This window comes from Penaeus monodon, chromosome 7, assembly GCF_015228065.2.
Source record: "Penaeus monodon isolate SGIC_2016 chromosome 7, NSTDA_Pmon_1, whole genome shotgun sequence".
Classification (NCBI taxonomy): domain Eukaryota; kingdom Metazoa; phylum Arthropoda; class Malacostraca; order Decapoda; family Penaeidae; genus Penaeus; species Penaeus monodon.
In genome coordinates this window covers 37,733,881-37,753,880 of record NC_051392.1, presented here as the reverse complement: position 1 = coordinate 37,753,880, position 20,000 = coordinate 37,733,881, and the positions used below count along the sequence as shown (strand labels likewise).

The window sequence follows — 20,000 nt, the reverse complement described above, 5'->3', positions numbered from 1 at the left end:
TGCCCGGATGCGAGAGAAATATACTCGTGAAAATGATGCATGTAATAAATTTTACTAATCAAACACCATCCCCTAAGTACCTAATTTGTTGGTTCCAATCATACATTCCATATTATATCATGCAAAAAGTTATAAATTGAGTCAGCTGGCCTTTTTTTTTTACACCAATACCATACTCAATCTTATCATGGTGAACTATAACCAATCTTCCCATTACCTTAACATTATAAGAAAAACCGTCCAAAAGACTTTCTTTTTCGACCTGGGCGTACCAACCCACAAGGGACCTGTTACTGCGATCTCAAAGCTGGGAAATAAAACTACCCTTCCTTCAGACACTGGACTGCGGCGTGTTTAGAGAAATGTTTAGAGTTGCAAACTGTTGATGGGATATCCTAATGGGTTTAGTTTTAGAAGTAGGTGCTGGACTGGCATGTAATTTCATTTACAGATTGCGTGAGCTTTTTACAAATACAGCACGGTTTTGCAGAAATTTGCACACCCTTATACCACCTGGAACTGAAAAATTAACGAATATACACACTCAGGACGACTTTAGCCTATGTTGTTTACTGTACCATCACATATCTCTTGAAAAATGGACAGTAAATAATACAATTCTTGCAGAATAAACAAGCATTTGCAAGTTAATTCATGGTGAGCACTGAAGGCCGAGTCACACCATTCATCAAGCCACGTCATCGTTCCGTCAGAATTTCTTTTATGTCATCAAATGTATCTGTTCACGCCAAACGGGTCGTCACCGTCACTATCACATCACGGCATCGTTACGTGACGGATTCCTTCGAAGAACAATTTGACGTGACGTGACGTGACGTAACGGTGCCGTGCCGGGATGCCTATAGTGTGAATTACACCCCTTCAGCGGTCGATCACTGAGACTAGTTGCCGCAGAAGTGCCTTTCCATCATGGAAAAGAAAATTATTCAACTTGCTAAGCAATTAGAAAGAACTTTTTGACAAGTGAAACATGAGATATAGTGACAAGTTATTCATTGACAAACTATGAAACAATAGAACTATACACATCAGGTAAGAAACGCATTTATTAAATTTTTCCACATTTGATGCCGTTACTAAAAACTGTTATAAATCACTGATAATATTTCTCATATTCTACGAAATTACTCTGAATCTCTCTTTCTTTTAATAGTTACAAACTACTGACGAGACATAATACGTTGACGTGAAGTGTGAATACAAAGCACGGTTGACGGAACGGTTACGTGACGTGGTGAGAAGCAGTGTGAATCAACCTTAAATACAGAACTCCGTATCTACGGTTCATTTGTTTGACATCCTACTGCAATCAAAATTAGCAAACTTTGAAGAAGAAAAAAATTATGCAAGAAACTAAAGTGCAAAAATGAAGCACATTTGCAAGGTATTTTATAGTACTGCCGGTCTTAAAATGGTATTGAATCGGGCTTTATCTCTTTCCTGACAAGGGCAAGTGTAGACAACGTAGCATTTGCATTTTTAACGTGTTGTAAGTGTGCACACGCCACGAATGCAGCCTTCTTCACACCTGGTCCACAACACCAAGTATCGATAATATTGCGATTTGTAATCATTAGTACCTCTATGAGACAATGTGTTTTACTTGGATAAACTCAGGTACAATAGGGGGGGGTACCCCTAGTTTTTTCGAGTGTACTTCTCCTAATTTTATCCTTTTTGTCTTTACACTGATGCATCTTTAATGCAGTTTCTATAAAAAAAAAAAGACTACGGAACTTGTAAATGGAATGTTGTACTCCTAAATGGTCGTTTATACCCGTGCATATGAAGAAGGTAAACAGTTTTTATTAAAATCATGTATGCGGCGTTGCATTATTCCATCTTACTTGGTTTACTCTACCACACTGTTTACTTATAAGTGCTATCATGCAGAGTCTCTGCATCAGTGATTTATGATTTCTAATACTTTTTTTCCGCGCCAGACCGTAGAGGAAAACGAAGGAATGGGAATAAAACTGAATGATGTATGTGTATTATTTTTGGCATGTACAATTTATTCTAATTAGCGATTGGTGGACTAGACTAACTTAAAATCCCGGCAAAATAGCTCGATTTCTCTAGAATTTTATAAAATGTCTTCTAATTCTGTCATTCTATCACTATTAAAGTTGTATACACGAAACATGAAATATTCTAGGAACAGCTCTGTCACAATAATCAATTCAATAAAACTCCAACTCATAGAATGTGACATGTGCATAGAAACTGGCCAACGCCTATGACATCAGGCCGGTACAAGTGACAAACCAAATGCTAGAACATTATTGTACAAACAGATCACACACATACACACACACGCGCGCGTCTCAATAAAATAAGCAAACAATAAAACGCTCTAGGAAGCAGAGAGAGGTACTGAAAATCCGATTATCACATCTTGTAAGCAACACGAAAACACCTACTCCTTTTTACACTTCGTAGTTGCATGTGAGTATGACCACCACAGCGTAAACAAACTGCCTGGTTCGCTCTGCACCCCGGCCGCGAGCACGAGGCGACTCGGCCTCTCCAGCGTCAGGGAACTCTTTTCGGGTTCGCTTGAAATGTTTAGTTGCTGAATTCTTGCATCTAAACACAGGTTCCCACGATCCACTGGCACATCATGCTGTTCATCGGCTGTTCTTTCGCCTCCCTCATCCTCCCTCTTGCCAGCCGGTGTAGCAGAACTCGGACATACCTGACCCCTAAGACCGTCTAACCACTCAACATCCCCGACCATCAGCTGTGCTCCATCTGGTGTTGTCATTCTGAAAGTGACGTGTTTGTGTTATGATTTATATGATTAAAAAAAAAAAAAAAAAAAAAAAAAAAAAAAAAAAAATATATATATATTTATATATATATATATATATATATATATATATATTTATATATATATATATATATAGAGAGAGAGAGAGAGAGAGAGAGAGAGAGAGAGAGAGAGAGAGATGAGGTGGGAGAAAGGGAAAGGGAGGGAGGAAGGACGGACGGAAGGAAGGGAGGGAGGAAGGAAAGAAGGGAGGGAGAGATGGAGGCATAGCGGGAATGAGGGAGGGAGGGAGAGGGAGGGAGGGAGGGAGAGAGGGAGGGAGGGAGTAAGAGGGAGAGACAGAGAGAGAGAAAGAGAGAGAGAGAGAGAGAGAGAGAGAGAGAGAGAGAGAGAGAGAGAGAGAGGGAGGCAGAGAGAGGAGGGAGGCAGAGAGGGAGAGAGAGGGAGGGAGGCAGAGAGGGAGAGAGAGGGAGGGAGAGAGAGAGAGAGAGAGAGAGAGAGAATAAAAATACAAGAGAGAGAGAGATGGAGCCTCATTTCAGCTTTTTCTTGGGGGGGGGCGAAGCGAAGCTAACACAAATTTAGAAAAAATAGCTATTCTGGCGGACATCATAAAGCTACTAATGGACTTATATGGATGTGATTTTGTAATAAAACCCAAAAATGTGGTGGGGGGGAGCCAGACCTTGTAAGGGACAAACAAAATCTTGGGGGCAACTGTTTCCCCAACAGGGAGAGAGAGAGGGAGAGAGAGGGGGAGAGGGAGAGAGAGGAAGAGGGAGAGAGAGGAAGAGGGAGAGAGAGGAGAAGAGGGAAGGAGAGAGGGAGAGGGAGAGAGAGGAGAGGGAGAGGGAGAGGAGGGGGAGGGAGAGGAGAGAGAGAGGAGGGAGGAGAGAGAGAGAGAGGGAGAGAGGAGAGAGAGAGAGAGAGGGAGAGAGGGAGGGGAAAGGATGGGGAGAGGGCGAGGGAGAGGAGAGGGAGAGGAGGAGGGAGGGAGAGGGAGAGGAGGGAGAGAGAGAGGAGAGAGAGAGAGAGAGAGAGAGGAGGAGAGAGAGGAGAAGAGGAAGAGAAGAAGGAGAAGGAGAAGGAGAAGGAGAAGGAGAAGGAGAAGGATAGGGAGGGATGGAGAGGGAGAGAGGGAGGGAGGGAGGGAGAGAGCAAGGGGAGGAGCAGGAAAGATCGGAAGAGGAAGAGAAAATGTTATTCATACAATAAAACCTAAATACAAATTGTAGTAGACTACAAACAAAATCAAGGTAGCAAACTTGCATGTACTTACTTTGAATGTGGAATGGTGTGTGATCCAATACTCTCTCCAGTGACTATATCAACCACCATTAAGGTTGAGGAATATAGAACACATCCTACAGTGAGAAGTAAGGCATATCTATTGCCAAGAGCAAGGAGTTTTTTCACTTTAAAATTCAATGTAATATTATACTTAAGGTCAAAATTTGCTATATCATACACACATAAGCAAGCATGCTTTTCATCAATGTCTTGTTTTATCAGTCCAATATATTTCTGGCTACAATGAAGACCAGGGGTGAAGAAGTTATGGTTTCCTTCATTCAAACGGACACACATTTTACTCTGAATTTGGTCTATGTTGCCCATCTTCTTTGAATCCACATCTGCTGTTCCTGAGCTTTCACTGCAATGTGCATCCCATGTAAGTTTGTTGACAGCATCTCTAGTCATGGAGATGACACAGTGTTGCTGTGAGTGAGTAGTGACAGGCATCAAGATGACCCTCAATACCCAGGCCTCCTGATGAGGTAAGGATTTTACTTTCAGTCCTGAGGAGAGACACCATAAGTTTATACAGTCATCTGCGCCACCACTTATCAAAAGGTCCAGTTCATTAGAAAAATCACAGCAAAATACTGGTCCAGCATGCATTTTGAACTTGCATCTGAGTAGTTGATATTCACTTGAAAGGTTATTCACACCACTGTACACAACACTAGACTGTTTGTCCATCGCACTCAAGTCCCATGAAGTCAATATACCAACAAAATGACCACAAACCAGTAACTGCTTGGGTCTGAATTTGATGTATGAGACTGCTCGTTCAACTGGGAAAGTTAGGATGGGGATGTTCAAGTCTAACTGCCAAATATTCACGTAGTCTTCTTCTGACACTGAAAAAAGTATGCATCTTAAAATGTCATCTTTAGACATACATAAGCATACTCTTAAGAGTAATTGAGGGGGAACATGGCAATCTCTTGCTAAGATTTCTTAGAAATTAAATACTTAAGTAAAATGTTTCAGAGAAATGCATCAAAATTATACAACTCAGAATTACACACATGTTTACATTTAAAAGTATCTACAATATGGCCACTCAGGTTATGTGAATCAAATAAGTAATCAAACAACTGACAGCTCCATTGAAAGTAAAATACCTGTGCACAAATATCCATCCTGATAATCAACAGCCTTTACAGCTTTATTGCAATTCTGGAGTTGCATGAATCGTTCAACAAAAGCTGTGCCATTCTTTAGAGATGTAAGTTGGCGTAGAGATGACACATAGACTCCATGCCAGTTTGTTCCCTGAGATAACAGATCCATGTTGACTCCAAGCTGATAACACTTCTTTAGCCATAGCTGCCCATGATTCATCAATACTCTGAAAAGTTATAATGACTTCTGTAACACAAAGTAAATTTACAGTTATACAGAGAAAGAAAGAGAAAGAGGGAGTGTGGGATGGAGAGGAGAGGGAAGGGGGGAGTAAGAGGGAGAGAGAATGGAAAAGCGAAAGGAGAAATGAAGAAGCAGGTGAAAGAGAGAAAAAGAAGACCGGGAAGAGAGGAGTGGAAAAGAGAAAGTGGGACAGGAAGAAAGGAAGAGGGAAAGGAGATATGAAGAAGCAGGGGAAGAAGAGAGAAAGAGGGACAGGAAGAAGGGGTGGAAGCAAGGGAGAGAGGAAGAAGGGGATTAAGAGAAGAAGAGATGAAGATGGGGAGAAACTGAGGAAGGGAATAGCAAGGGGAAGAGAGGATGAGGGGTAAAAATAGTGAGGAGAAGGGAGAATGAGGGGTGTGGGGAAAAAAGAGAGAATGAGGGGTGAGGGGTAAAAGTGGAAATAAGGAAAGGAGAGAAATTGGGAAGAGAATTCAGTGTGGTGGCTATACATACAGAAATAAGATTATCAGTTTAAATTCAATGTTTTATAATACCTGTTCCATCCCTGGCATACTTGACAAGCAGTGAGGAGACTTGGACCATCTAAATATTGCAGAACCATAACCTGCAGTTCGGTAGGCAAAAGCTCCAACAAATCTGGGGTATCCTGCCAGGCTAATGTAACCGCTAGGCGCCATTTCACATAACTAGAAATCATAGTAGTAAATCTTAGTAGAAGATAATAAGTCTATAAAAACAATCTTTCAGTATTTGTAATTATGGGCAAAATATTACATAACAAAAATATAATAGCTTCATCAACAAATCACAAGGAATCATTTCTATCTTGGTTAACCTTTAACATTATGGTACTAGCAACCATATGTTGTTATGAGAGGTTAAAGGGGATGTCTTACCCTGAGGCTTTGGAGACAGCAGGGAGCAGGAGAGACAGTTGCTTCTCAGGTGATAATGGTGTCACTAGAGCTGACAGCACCTTCTGTTGCTCTGCCACCTCCAAGTGGACCAACTCCGATATCAGCTTGTCCACTGATCCCATGTTGCTCTCTTAATAATAGTAATTGGGAAGAAAAAAATAATGATAATTCTTGAGAATGTATCCACTAATAAAATTATATTTCTTAGCTTCAGTTTTAGGTAATACAAAGATATGGTGTAAATACTGCTCAGCTTAAGTATATATTCTCCATTCTGATGCAAACATGAGATAATATCCTGTTATGTATCATGTGGTATTTCACAACAGAACCGGCTTTGTTGCAAGATACTTTACAAATCAACACCATGACTTTCAAAAGAAAACATATTTTAAAAATAAAAGTTTTCTGCTACCTTCGCCAAGACTTGCTCGTTTGTGCTAATCAAATATCTCCATAATAATACTTGGCCTTGGATATGATGGTGTCGAGAACCCTTTACCTTTGGGAATAGTGTCCCCAAAGTTGTTCAGTTGTCACTCCCGTCACGCTCGATAATTCCCACTTAAGGTTATTTTCAACCCTTCTTTCAGCATTCTTTAAACGTTGAATACTTTTTTATGCTTGCCTCCACTCGAGTCGGTACCCCCATGACATGTAGTTTGTGTAAGTCATGCAAATTTCAGTGAAAATTAGGTTTGTCAAAAAAAAGGTAAATATTTATACTTATCATCCCTGAACCTATTACATTATCGTCGAATACGATAATCGTTAACTTTCCCAGCACTTTTTATATAAAAAATACACACCAACATGTTTATATATCTACAAAAATTAATAGAAAGAAAAATAAACAATTATACGCATGGTCCTTACTATTGAGAATCATGACCTAGGAAATTTTTCGAAGAAAGCTTTACCTTTACCGATATTTGAAGGGGTTACCCATATAATTAGAGCAATATATGAAACGTCAGATATTAAGAAGAAGAAGAGAATACAGACAGACTATCAAACAGGCAGAATAAAGGTACGTGACTTCCGTCATGCATCAATACTCAGAAGTTGTGAATTACATCATCATGCAGCACAGGTGTTACGGGGCCGAATAAGACATCTAATTTTTTAGAGGGTAATGTTTAGTGTAATTGGTGATAGTTACAAACATTTTGGTATAGATGAGGTGGCATTCAGCAGATATAACAAATCAAAATAAGTCCTAAGTGGATGTAAAACTAGATAATACTTATGAAAACCAAAACGCCCTTTTTAAAGCCACTGCAAGTATAATCCAAATATTCATCGGTATTGTATTCAAAATAACAATTACTTGTATTCTGTTTGGAATTTGGACACATTTTGCCATAGATGAAAAGTGTCTTAGTTTTCATCAAGGTAACCACTCCATACACTTATTTTACTGTACTCTTGGTTGACGTGCACGATAAATTTTCCGTATTTTAGATAGGTTTTCCTTTCGGGAAAAATACACAGAAGATAAGTTTCATAGATTGATTCACCTTCTCATTTACATCAATTATTTGCCTTATGAAGATGGCTGGTTCAAACTTAACCACCATATCTTTTATAAATGAAAAATGTATACAGTTTATTTTGTTAAACTTACATTAAGGTTGTAAAGTTGCAGATTAATTTATTATTTTTTTCTTTTTTCTTCTTATTCTGACATTTTCAATAGAAAAATTTATGCTCCACTTCAGAGCAAAAGAAACAAAAACAATGGCCAAGAAACATAAAGCATCTCTCACCTTTTCATGATTTGAAGGAATAAATAAGCAAATTGTTAATTCAAGAAGACAAAATATAAAGTACTGAAACAATTATTATTTTTATTACAGGTGTTATTTCCTACTATCCTTGATTCACCATAATGACAGTGACAGTACTTGGAGGTGGCATCAGTGGATTGGCGGCTGCTCATTACCTACGGACCATCAACCCCTCCTCTAGGATTGTAGTTCTGGAAGCTTCGCATAGGTTGGGAGGCTGGATTGATTCTACCAAGCACAATGACGGTGTTGTGTATGAAGGAGGACCTAGAACACTTAGGTTAGTGGCATACTGTTAGTCAAAGTACTTTTCTGCTCTCAAAGATAAATGATTTGTGTTGAAGCTATTTCTAATCTATTTCTAATCTTCTTCTTTGTTTCTTTTCTTTTCTTTGGTTGTATGGTCAACTTAAGAAATGGAAATTGTCACTAATCAGTATTTGCCTAACATGGAATAATAGTAGACTTCCTTGGAAAATAACTAATTAAACTTCTTAATCACACACAGAGTGGTTGGTAATGCAGGAGCCAACACTTTAGCCTTAGCAGAAAGTCTTGGCCTAAGAGATAAGATTCGCAGTGTCCGTTATGGGGAGCCATCTGCTAAGAACAGGATGATTAAAGTGCGTAGATGATGTTCATCTTTTCTTGGGTTAGAGGAATTTGTTGTAATCTTTTTGAAAGGATTAAAGATTCTGTTATATGATCTGAATTTTTAAAGTGAGTCCTTAAAGTATTTGATCTTATTCTTAATAAGGCCTCAGTGCATATAAGTGTTGCATAAGATTCTTTCCTTTATTTCTTATAGATCAAATAATTTATTTTAATTTCAGGTCAATGGCTCTTTACACAAATTACCAAACAGCCTGAAGACAACCCTAACAAAGATTCCTCCCTTCTCAAAGCCATTAGCTCTAAGTGCAATTAGTGATTTGCGAGCAAAAAAAGTTCTTTCTGATGATGAAAGTCTCTTCAGCTTTGTCAACAGGCGTTTTGGCTCAGATGTTGCAAGATATGCAATTGATCCTTTAGCGAGGGGAGTCTTTGCTGGTAATGCTCGAGACCTTAGTGTCAAGGCACTTGCCAAAAGAATGCACGAAGTTGAACAGAAACATGGCTCTGTGCTTAAGGGTTTCATTAAAGACAGGAAGAATGCAGAGAAACCAGACCCTGGGCTGGCAAAATGTGACTTAGTCCAGCAAGCAAGAAAAGAAAAATGGGCCGTTTGGTCTCTTCAGGATGGCTTAGAGACATTAGTGAAGACTCTTGCAGAGAGTCTTGAACAGGATGGTGTTGAGATTAGAAGGGGCACTCCAGTGTTAGGAATTCGGAGGAGTCAGGGGGATCTTGTTGTGCAGACAAATGGTGAAGAAATACATACTGAGAGAGTTATATCTTGTCTTCCTGCAAATCATTTAAGCCAAGTGGTGAGTGATATTGATACAGACTTAAGCATCATACTAAGTAGAATACCCTTTGTTACAGTAGCTGTTGTAACACTTGAATATACAGGGGACAGACTGAATGAACAAGCATTTGGCTATCTTGTGCCTTCCACAGAACCCAGTAAGGTTCTGGGTGTAATTTTTGACACATGCACATTCTCACAAGGTGACAGAACCATATTAACTGTAATGATGGGAGGATATTGGTTCAAACAGTATTTTGGAGAGAGTCCAACACCAGAGAGCTTTTTGGATGTTGCCCTCAAAGAAGTGGAATCAGTACTTAAGATAAAAGAAGCACCAGTGCGACATAGTGTCAACATTCTAAAAGATTGTATACCACAATACATTGTAGGACACTCTGAGATGGTAATCAATGCAAGGAACTTGATTAGACACTCAAAAATCCCACTGGTATTGGCAGGGAATTCGTACGATGGTGTAGGAGTAAATGATGCCATAATGAGTGCAAAAAAAGCTGTATTACAGTAAAAAGAAACAAATATATATATAAAAAAAATGCTTTTGTACTTTTCATTTTCTTTTATGATGTTGTGCTTTAAATAATATTAGAACATTCTTCTGTTCATAAATTTACACCTGCTGATATGAACATTTAATAAGAATATATATATATATATATATATATATATATATATATATATATATATATATATATATATATATTTTTTTTGTGTGTGTGTGTGTGTGTGTGTTGTGTGTGTGTGTGTGTGAATTTACATATTCAAGATAAATTTTAAAAATACAGGTTATGATTTCATGAAAATTTGGCAACAAATTGATTAATGAGTTTTATTTAATTTTCCCAAAATATTCACAATTTAATAAACTTCGAAGTAACATTGAAAGATCCATCACATAATATTCTGCCAAAATGATTTATTATGAAGCTGAGAAATTCTGCCTAAAATTTAATCATTAACCATGGAATATAACGTTCTCTAGTATCAGGACTTCTTAATCTAATTGTTAGGTTAAACAACTTGCATAACTTTAGTTGAATGTCTCTGAATTTCAAAATTTTAAAAATAAAGGTTATTTCACATCCCACCTACATTAAAAACATGAACAATACACAAACCTTTATTATCTTTTAGATCTTTCCATTTCAACTTGTGTTTGAGAAATACTTTGATCATTAATTATAATCTCTTAAGTTTTTGCTTATTTATAATGAGAACTGCAGTGTTATTTACATATTTTTTCTGTTTATTTTTTCTCCCTATCTTTCAGATTTTTTCATGAAGTCATCTTTTAATGTTCTATTTACTTATCTGTCTGTCTATATACATATATACAGTATACATTTATATTTTTCTTGCATATTTGAAAGCAATAAAATATTTGATATATGATTATAGTGTACTTTTATACATCACCCAGAAATGTTAGTCAATAAAAGTATATACTAAAATTAAAATTTTTATTAAAGAATATACATATTCCTTTATAACTTCATTAAACATTATGCTATTACATTATAAATGAATGCAACAGATGATATAAAGACATGTCACATTAGACAGTGATATCTCTTCTTAAAATAACTTTTGTCTAATTAAAGATGTGAATAATAAATCTAAGTAAATCTGTTATCTATGGAATGTATCTATGTGGTGCAAATAGAGAAGCCTCTATTGTAGCATCATGATATGGACTTGCAGACAGCTGGTACCACCTGTCACTGATTTATTGTAAATTCAGCTATAGAGAGTCTTAAATGGACATAGCATAATTCAGTGGTCTTTAACCCTTGGATAAATGAGTAATAAGTGTAGAAATATTTCTTTGGGTAAGTGCCATGATAAGTAAATATGCCTACTTTTTACGGGGTGGGTACACTGTCTGCATAACACTGAGGTGAATCTGTTCATATCCATGTACTGATGAATACGTTTCTGATTTCAAAATAGAACAAACACAGATGTAGTTTTCCAAAGGCTCAGGTTAGCAATCCTAATGGAACTATACTTTAAAAAAAATCTGTGCATCATTTCAACCTCCTACAAAAATAACGAAGAAAATAGACAACCATAGCTATTACCACTTATTTAACATATTTTTTCATACAAAAAGACACCTTTTCAAGCAAGTGAATTACTCCTTTGTTTACCAGATGCTCACTCTTCATCATACTATAAGACAAAATATTAAAATAAATGCAAACACCACAATCAACCTGATATTTTTAGGAATAATCTAAGTTACCATGTGTGTACTGTGAGAGTAGTTTACATCATTATCAGTTAAGCTAATCACTATCACAAAAATCCCATCACAGAAAGAAAAAGTAAGAAACAGCAAACAGACAGGGGATGTACACAAGGTTTGAGATAGAACAAATAACTTTTCAAAGCACGAGATAATAAATAATGGACTCCAATGTTATATCCCCATGGGATATAACAATGGGAGAGTGTTGAAAGTTGTGGTTTGTAAGGATTATTTCTCTTTCCATGAAATTTTAAAGCAGACTATGGAATATCAACCAGATCTGCTTCCAATACAGAAGTTTACACCCTGATTGCAGATTTCCTCAGATGTAAGTCATATGCCTATCATATGTCACATGAGAACCACACAGTTATCACATTTATTTATGGTGAAATATCATGGAAAAATACAACAGGGAGATAAAGCATGGTGTAATATAGTGGGTTATGATGTCCAGTAATTGATATCTGACCTTGATAAAACACTCCTCATCCCAATAAAAGCCATACTAACCAAGAGGCAACTTTTTAGAGGAACTCTGTGCTTACTAGTACCTGTACCTTATCAACAGAATCTCTCTAAAAATAAAGAGGTTACAGAAAAAACCCTATTGAGTATTCAGACAATGAAGAGATGACAAATATATGACAAACTTATAAACCAGTTATGAGTAGAAATATGGACTCCTAACTGTACTAATATATACTGCATTTCTTACTTCATTAAGTATACAGTAAAATGGTTTTATATTTTTTTTCCACATACATTACTTTCCCTTTCATGAGATCAAATAACCACAGTATATCAACACATGGTATGGTAGTTCTTTTTTTTAGATACACAAAACATCAATTGCATACACCACCACTATTCTTACAACCTCTGATCCTTGAAAAAACAACAAAGCCCTCAAGATTAAGTGTGATACTTATTAAAAGTTACACGATATCATATGACGACAAAAAAAAAAAAAAAAAAAAAAAAAAAAAAAAAAAAAAAAAAAAAAAAATATATATATATATATATATAAATAATAATAATAACAATAATAATAATAATAATAATAATAATAATAATATTATTATATTAATAATATTAATAATATTAATAATATTAATAATAATAATAATAATAATAATAATAATAATAGTAAATAAATTAATTAATTAAATTTGTACTGAACAATTACTTGTTTAGTAATTCTAAATAACCTGCTTTGAAGTGCAATGATTATCTATGTAAAAAATTAAAGTCAGGTTGACAAAGCAAGTGCTTTCAAATGACATACCAACTTTTTAAATCACAACCAATTGTTTTCAGACTTATTTTACATGAAAATTATAGCAATTTAAGGAACTGTTTCACACTACACAGCTGTCTGATGACAGCACCTGAGCATATGACACCAACTAAGTTAATCTTCAAAAACTTCCATTTGGAAAATCAGAAAAGAAAGATGGAAAACAAGAAAAATGCATGCAAACATACTGTTCCTTGGGATGTGGTTTTCACATCATACATAACTAGACATTATTAGGTCAACTTTGGTATTCAAAATAAGAAAGAAAAAAAACATTACATGATCCATTAATCCTCTGAAGCTGGAAGGGATGTGGCCAGGGAATGTATTTGCACCAACATGCCTTGTCCACTGTGATTTTAATTTGCTGGTTTTGTTTACGCTTAACTGGCCCTACAAGTGCTTGGTTACTATTTTTTCTATTATTATCAGTACTATTAATAACATAACAATAATGATGATGCCAATAATAAATTTTAATAATGATGTCAATAACAATAATAATAGTATTTTTTTTTTTTTTTTTTTTCATAATTTCAAAGATTAGGGTAAAAAGGTAAGATCAAGTAGGCCTAGTAATTGACTATTTGGTGATTAAGCACTTGTGGAGCCATCCATGTGTAAAAAAAATGGACAAAACAAAACTAGTTCTCAGTGTATGAACCTGGCACCAATGGATTAATTCTAAATTGTAAAAGTTCTGACTAGCAACAATGTGGCCTGGTTAGTAAATACAGTAACATACTATTGGTCCCATTAAACATTACTAGTTCTGTGAACTAAGAAATTTACTAAAAGTAAGTTTAAAAAATAAATTCCATTATCACTGTCAACACCATGGCAATACTATCAAATAATGCTACTGTGTAAAGGCAGTCAAACAGTCTTATACTAATTCTGTGAATCTCATATACCTAATGCTAGATTTTCATCAAGATGTTAAGGCACCATTAATTAATTCCTATATAGATGAAGAACCATATACTGTCACTGTTTGTCACAGTTTTTCATTCCTGCTTCTAAACCGTCTCAATTAATTATTAAAATCAATTATGTAAAAATAAAGTTTGAATTACATTAATGCAAAATGAAATACAGAAATTCAGAATTAGAAAGACCCAGATACATTGTTCTAAAATCTGGAAAACTTCAGTAACTATTCATAGCTACTTTTAAATTTCTATTAGTTTTTTGATAACATGTACAAATACTATATCAAGTGAATTTGGTATCAATCCATTCTGGATGTATATTGAAGACAGTTTGTAGTTTAAATCATATTCATCATGGGACACTAGAGATGTAAACTGAACCTCTGCATTCAAAGCTACACTTACAAAACTGGCTGAATACTATTATTTTTTCACACTTGCAAATGAAAACCATGGGAATGCAGATGCACAGCAAACAATGACTGAATCACAGAACTAGTACTGTGTGACCTCACAAACAGCCACTTAAGCATAGGAAAACCCGTCATTTGGCGAGAGGTTTGGGTGTTATATGCTAACATTATCAAACCTTAAAGATGATTCCTACAAAGTTTATCCTGCTATAACACTTGGACTTGTATCAAGTATGTCTGTTGTGTCAAAACATTAACAAAACCCTGCAACAATCTCAGAAGGCACTTATTTTCATGAGAACTGAATTATCATTTAAGGTTAGCATAATTTCATGTTTTGATATATGTATAAGTATATCTAATAAAGAAAATACTAGTGACCATTTAACAATAAATCCATAAAGATCTCTGTGGGGTAATTATATAAAAAACTGACAGGCCTAATTCAGCAGGAGTTGATCTGATGACTGACGACACCTGCGTGAGGCTATCACAATACCTCCAATGAGGAACATAAGCACAGGGATGCCAACCCCCAAGCTAATGACGATAATTACCATGGTTGAAAATGTCTCAATGGGAGGGGAACCTTGCCCCATAGCCACAGTCCTGTAATAAAAAAGTCAAAATTGTTGAAATTCATTTTTACTGTATAGTAGTTGAGAACAAATCAAGTGTGAGATAAAACAAAATATAATCTTCCATGCAATATGTTTCCAAGACTCTAAATCCAAATGAAAAATGAGAATGAAGTAAAATCACTTGTCTTGTGTCTCTTTCAATAGTGTTTGATACAAAGAACTGGAAGATAGAAGTTTAACATATCCACAACCTCTTCAGGATTCATGACCTAAAGTATCAGCACACCATATTTTTCCAATAGTACTTACCATGTTGTGTAGTTACTGCCAGTGTAGAAGTTGTCTTTTGGCTGTCCAAATGCTACTGTTGTTGTGGCTGTGACTCTTGTCAACAGGTCCTCTCCAAGCAGGGCATATGCCAAAGAGGACTTTGCAAGTGTAATGTTATCAAGAGGTGGAAAAGTCTCATTGATATTGGGAAAGGTGGAAAAATTAATGTCACGATCACTGGTGAGGTAGCTAACTGGTCGCCACTGAAGGTAACCACCCTGTTTTCCTGCCTGAGTTAATGGTGTGGTGATCTCATCCAGCTGCCAAGAAAAAAAATATCTTAATTTTTATACCTTAACTTCAGTGATTAATGTATGTTCAGCAACTACTAACTTAAAGCAAAGAATTTTTATTTGTATCAATACTGACCATTAGCTTTTAACATTCCCTAAACAAAACACTGTCACTAGGAACAGTAAGAAATTATCATTCAAATACTCTTGAATCATTCTTTCTTTTTTATCTTCTCCTAAATTACTAATTGTACTAATCCTTTATCAGACTTGAACTATGCATGATTAACTGTAAACTGAAATGCAAGAATAAAAATACATTAAACTCACATGAAAAACTCCAGGAGTATTTTCATCATCAAGAGACTTTTGTTTTGAAATTTGCATTGTCTTTCCATCTGCTTTCTCTGTACTAAACAATAAGAAATCGAAGGCCCAGCGTGGTTTTGCAAAACCACTCATTGGATAATAGTCTGGCTTCTTCTCAAGGGTTCTGAAAGATATATTAATTCATAATAAAAACCATGCAAGAAAAAGGGATTTCAGACAGAAAATTATTTCTAAAAATCATACATTTTAATGCCATAAAAGTAAGAATATTCTTTTACTATATGAAGTAATTATCCAATCAGGTAGAAAAAAATTCTTCTAAAATATATATGACAGGAAAAATTCAAAATAAATATTTAAAAATCACACAAAATCCTAATTAGAATTGAACTCACAATTCTGTTGAGTTTAAATTCAAGAAGAGGTGATCCAGCACAATGTCAAATTGAGCCGAGTCAGGTGTTCTTATGAGGTGGGGTAACACTGTGCTTCTACCATCCACACCATAAGCTGCCATCTAATGGATGGAGAAATATTTATGGGAATTACTTTATCTTCAGTAAATAAAGTGGGTACATCTTGAATGACACACATAGGACCTACCTAAAGATTCTATTGGTCACCACTTCCCATTATAGCTGGGGTCCCAATCACTAACAATTTATTATAAAACCAAGTTTTCACATACAAGTAATTATAGCAGTGAGCATGATCTCTGTTAGTATTCTCAGAGCAGTAACAAAGAAGATAAGTCCAACAGTGTGAGAAGGAGACAGAATCTGTTATCCTACAAGATGTACAAAGTTCTTACTTTAAGAAATTAATTCCTGTACCATGGCTTCCCTGTCTCCCAAAAATATTAGCATAAATGGCATCAGGTAAATCTGGCACTGGGAGGGGCAAATAGGGAGTGTTACAAAGCCCTCCCTTTTCTACATTATTCCAATTCTTTCATAATAAAATATGGCAGATGATGGCCAGTAATAGAAGACAATAAAAATAGTTCACTAAATCATCACAAGTTGCTCATTTGGTGGTATTCATGGTGTATCCATGTCTTTTTGCTCCATTTGCCATATGTTTTTTCAGAGAATGAATAAAAAATATTAGTTTTGTAGAATAAAAACTTCCTACATCATCTAGATACTAGCTCCTGATGGAATAGGCATAATAACAAGTTCAACTGTTTAGATGGAGAAATTCATGTTATATTCATGAGTTGATCCAGATATTGTTATTGAGTTATCTGGTGACTAATGCATGTCAGCACTTGTCACTTAATATGCTTCAATATAGAATAATGCGAAGCTAACAAGGTTTTAATATCAATACAAAGTTTCTAACATCTAGACTTATTTATGAATTCTAGCCTGAGAAAAGTATGCATATTGATTGTACATTCCGGGCACCAATTGCTGTGCATATTTTGTATACAATAAATGTTCTTTATTCCTTATCACTATAAAATGTTTAAATGAGAAAAAAAATTAAATACAATTCCAAGATAAAGGTAACCTCCCAATGATGGGAGTATATGCAATACACATAATGTAGTGCTGACTATCTGCAATGCATCTTATCTTAGCAGCTAGTTTTGATAAGCAGTTGGTTTTAAACATACACTATCAACAACCAACCTGAATACTGATGTGAGTGTCATTGGGCAAGGGGTCTCCTCTGAACTTTGAAGTCTTGAATATCACTGCTGCCTCACGGGTTGAATCATTGAAGGTTTCTTGCACCTCCCACTCAAACTCTGACATAGAAACAACTTGCCGATCTTCAGCAGGGATGCCGTCCAGCTTGCCTGTATCATTGACATCATTGAAGAGTATCAACTGAAATTAAAAAGTTTGACTAGGTCATCTTTACATGTACTATTGGTTGAATGCAAAATCTACAAATAATATCTTTGTAGTTCAAAAATCATGATAAACCTGCCAATTATCAAATAATGATTATCCCAAACCTGCTAAAAAAAATTAGAATAGTTTGTAATATGCATTATAAAATTCTGTGAATCTCAATCTCAATTTTGATGTTCAGGGTCAGCCTCATTCTTCCTAAAATTAAAAACACTCACATTGGGTATAGCAAATCCAAAGACGTAATTTGGTGGAGAATCAAACTGAATCGACTTCTCTTCTCCTGCCTCCAATTTCTTCCAGTTGACTTTCAGCTCAGACGACAAATCCGTTGTAGCAAAGAGAAAGGAAGGGGCAGCATGCATGCCCCAGATGTGGTGGATTGTGTCATTCTCCCCATCAGCTTTAATGTGGACTACCCAGGGCTCTGAGCATGATGTTGTGCAGCCTGGGTTGATGACAGGAGGGGAGACCTGGAAATATATGGATAGGAATTACAAAAAAGGATTGAGTTAGCCTAACCATGTCCTACAGAGAAGAATCAACCCAATTGGAATGGATGGCAAGAATACATGCCATGCCCAGTGTAATACAAGTTTATTTATTATATTTATATGTAGATGGCTCTACATGCTTAATCACCAAGGAGACAGTTATTAGTCCTACCTATCTCACCTGTTTATCATTTTCTTTGACTTTTGGAAAGGGTCTTTTGTATTATTTCATTGTCTCAAATGTTACCAAGACTTTAATAACAATTTCATAACCATAACATCAATAACAATAATAACAGTATTGATATCAATTTATAATAAGAAGAAAAACACATTTTCCCACCAATTCAAGGAATATGGAAATCAGAAATGGGAAAATCACGATAGGTTACTAGGGCCTACTAATAGAGAGAGAAGGAGAGGGAGAGATTGAGGGAGAGAGGAAGAGAAAGAGTGAGAGAGGGGAAGAGAGAGGGAGAGAGAGAGGGAGTGAGGGAGAGAGAGAGAGAGAGAGAGAGAGAGAGAGAGAGAGAGAGAGAGAGAGAGAGAGAGAGAGAGAGAGAGAGAGAGAGAGAGAGAGAGAGAGAAAGAAAGAGAGAGAGAGAAAGAGAGAGAGAGAGAGAAAGAGAGAGAGAGAGAGAGACTTACTTTGTATCATTCATTCATCATCTAAAGCACTGGTATGCCTAAGTACACACATAGCCATGGTAGGCAAAGATCTGTAAAGACACACGCAGCAGGAAGACACAATGATACAGATAACGATACAGAAACACTTTTTTTTTAAGTGTGTGTATGTGTGTGTACCCTTTATCACAGTAATAACTCCTGTAAGTATCCCTCTCACTCCTACGCTTCGCACATAACCTCATAAAACCAACCATATACTCCACAAGATAAAACTCACAGTTCTTGACGAACTCGCAGCCACCAAGGAGAGCAAACACGAGGAAATTACGAGAAATCCTTGCCTGACGAGAAACATTTCTTCTTTTTTTTTGTCTTCCTTTATTGGGTTTTAGACTATACCAGTCTACACTCCCTGGATTTTTCGTCGTGGTCCTTCGTTTTTTCTTCGTTTTCCACCTGCTCTGTCTTGTGATTCGAGTGATACTGTTGTTGAGAGGAGGACGTTCGCGTAAGTGCGAGCTGCGGATTCACCCGGATTCCTGACTGGCTGGACGAAGCTGTTAATTTGACGAAGCTGTTAATTTACACGCTTATCTGTTTGATAAGATTTACTGATTAGAGTCTGAGGTCGAGTGTCAATAATAATGTCACTGATGTTTTCATATCACGTGCTGCTTGTAAATGGATGGGGAAAGAGGGAGAGGGAGAGGTGTGGATATGTGTGTATATGCACATATATATATATATATATATATATATATATATATATATATATATATATATATATATATATATATATATATTATATATATATATATATACATAAGACACACACTCACACACACCACGCACACCACAACCACACACCACACACACACCACTTATTCTAGATATATTATATATATATATATATATATCTAATTCACATATAGATACATATCTATAATATATTAGTATATAGTATATATATATATATATATATATATATATGCACACATGTATATATATATATATATATATATATATATATATATATATATATATATATATATA

General features: G+C 35.8%; 3 protein-coding genes across 5 annotated transcripts; 1 reads left to right on the top strand and 2 right to left on the bottom strand.

The window, feature by feature from the left end:
• Positions 1 to 2,004: 2,004 nt before the first annotated feature.
• LOC119575264 (F-box/WD repeat-containing protein 2-like) lies at positions 2,005 to 7,014 on the bottom strand. 2 transcript variants are annotated; one of them, XM_037922773.1, is made up of 6 exons: positions 6,872 to 7,014; positions 6,349 to 6,499; positions 5,986 to 6,138; positions 5,206 to 5,432; positions 4,074 to 4,938; positions 2,005 to 2,789 (listed from the first exon to the last, which is right to left on the bottom strand). In XM_037922773.1, exons 2-6 carry the CDS (start codon positions 6,489 to 6,491, stop codon positions 2,441 to 2,443), a joined length of 1,737 nt encoding a protein of 578 aa, XP_037778701.1. In that variant the 5' UTR covers positions 6,492 to 6,499; positions 6,872 to 7,014; the 3' UTR covers positions 2,005 to 2,440. The 2 variants fall into 2 exon arrangements, with proteins under 2 accessions (XP_037778701.1, XP_037778702.1); XM_037922774.1 differs by having other exon boundaries at positions 6,785 to 6,927.
• A 103-nt stretch (positions 7,015 to 7,117) lies between these two features.
• LOC119575266 (protoporphyrinogen oxidase-like) lies at positions 7,118 to 10,126 on the top strand. Of its 2 annotated transcripts, none has more exons than XM_037922775.1 (4): positions 7,118 to 7,399; positions 8,229 to 8,439; positions 8,668 to 8,782; positions 8,993 to 10,126. In XM_037922775.1, the coding sequence occupies exons 2-4, from the start codon at positions 8,261 to 8,263 to the stop codon at positions 10,094 to 10,096; spliced, it is 1,398 nt and encodes a 465-aa protein (XP_037778703.1). In that variant the 5' UTR covers positions 7,118 to 7,399; positions 8,229 to 8,260; the 3' UTR covers positions 10,097 to 10,126. The 2 variants fall into 2 exon arrangements, with proteins under 2 accessions (XP_037778703.1, XP_037778704.1); XM_037922776.1 differs by lacking the exon at positions 7,118 to 7,399 and adding an exon at positions 7,417 to 7,501.
• A 2,932-nt stretch (positions 10,127 to 13,058) lies between these two features.
• On the bottom strand, positions 13,059 to 19,513 carry LOC119575263 (glycosylated lysosomal membrane protein-like). The gene is made up of 7 exons (XM_037922772.1): positions 19,225 to 19,513; positions 18,042 to 18,296; positions 17,596 to 17,796; positions 16,354 to 16,475; positions 15,959 to 16,121; positions 15,375 to 15,655; positions 13,059 to 15,093 (listed from the first exon to the last, which is right to left on the bottom strand). Exons 1-7 carry the CDS (start codon positions 19,300 to 19,302, stop codon positions 14,925 to 14,927), a joined length of 1,269 nt encoding a protein of 422 aa, XP_037778700.1. The 5' UTR covers positions 19,303 to 19,513; the 3' UTR covers positions 13,059 to 14,924.
• Between the last annotated feature and the right edge of the window lie 487 nt (positions 19,514 to 20,000).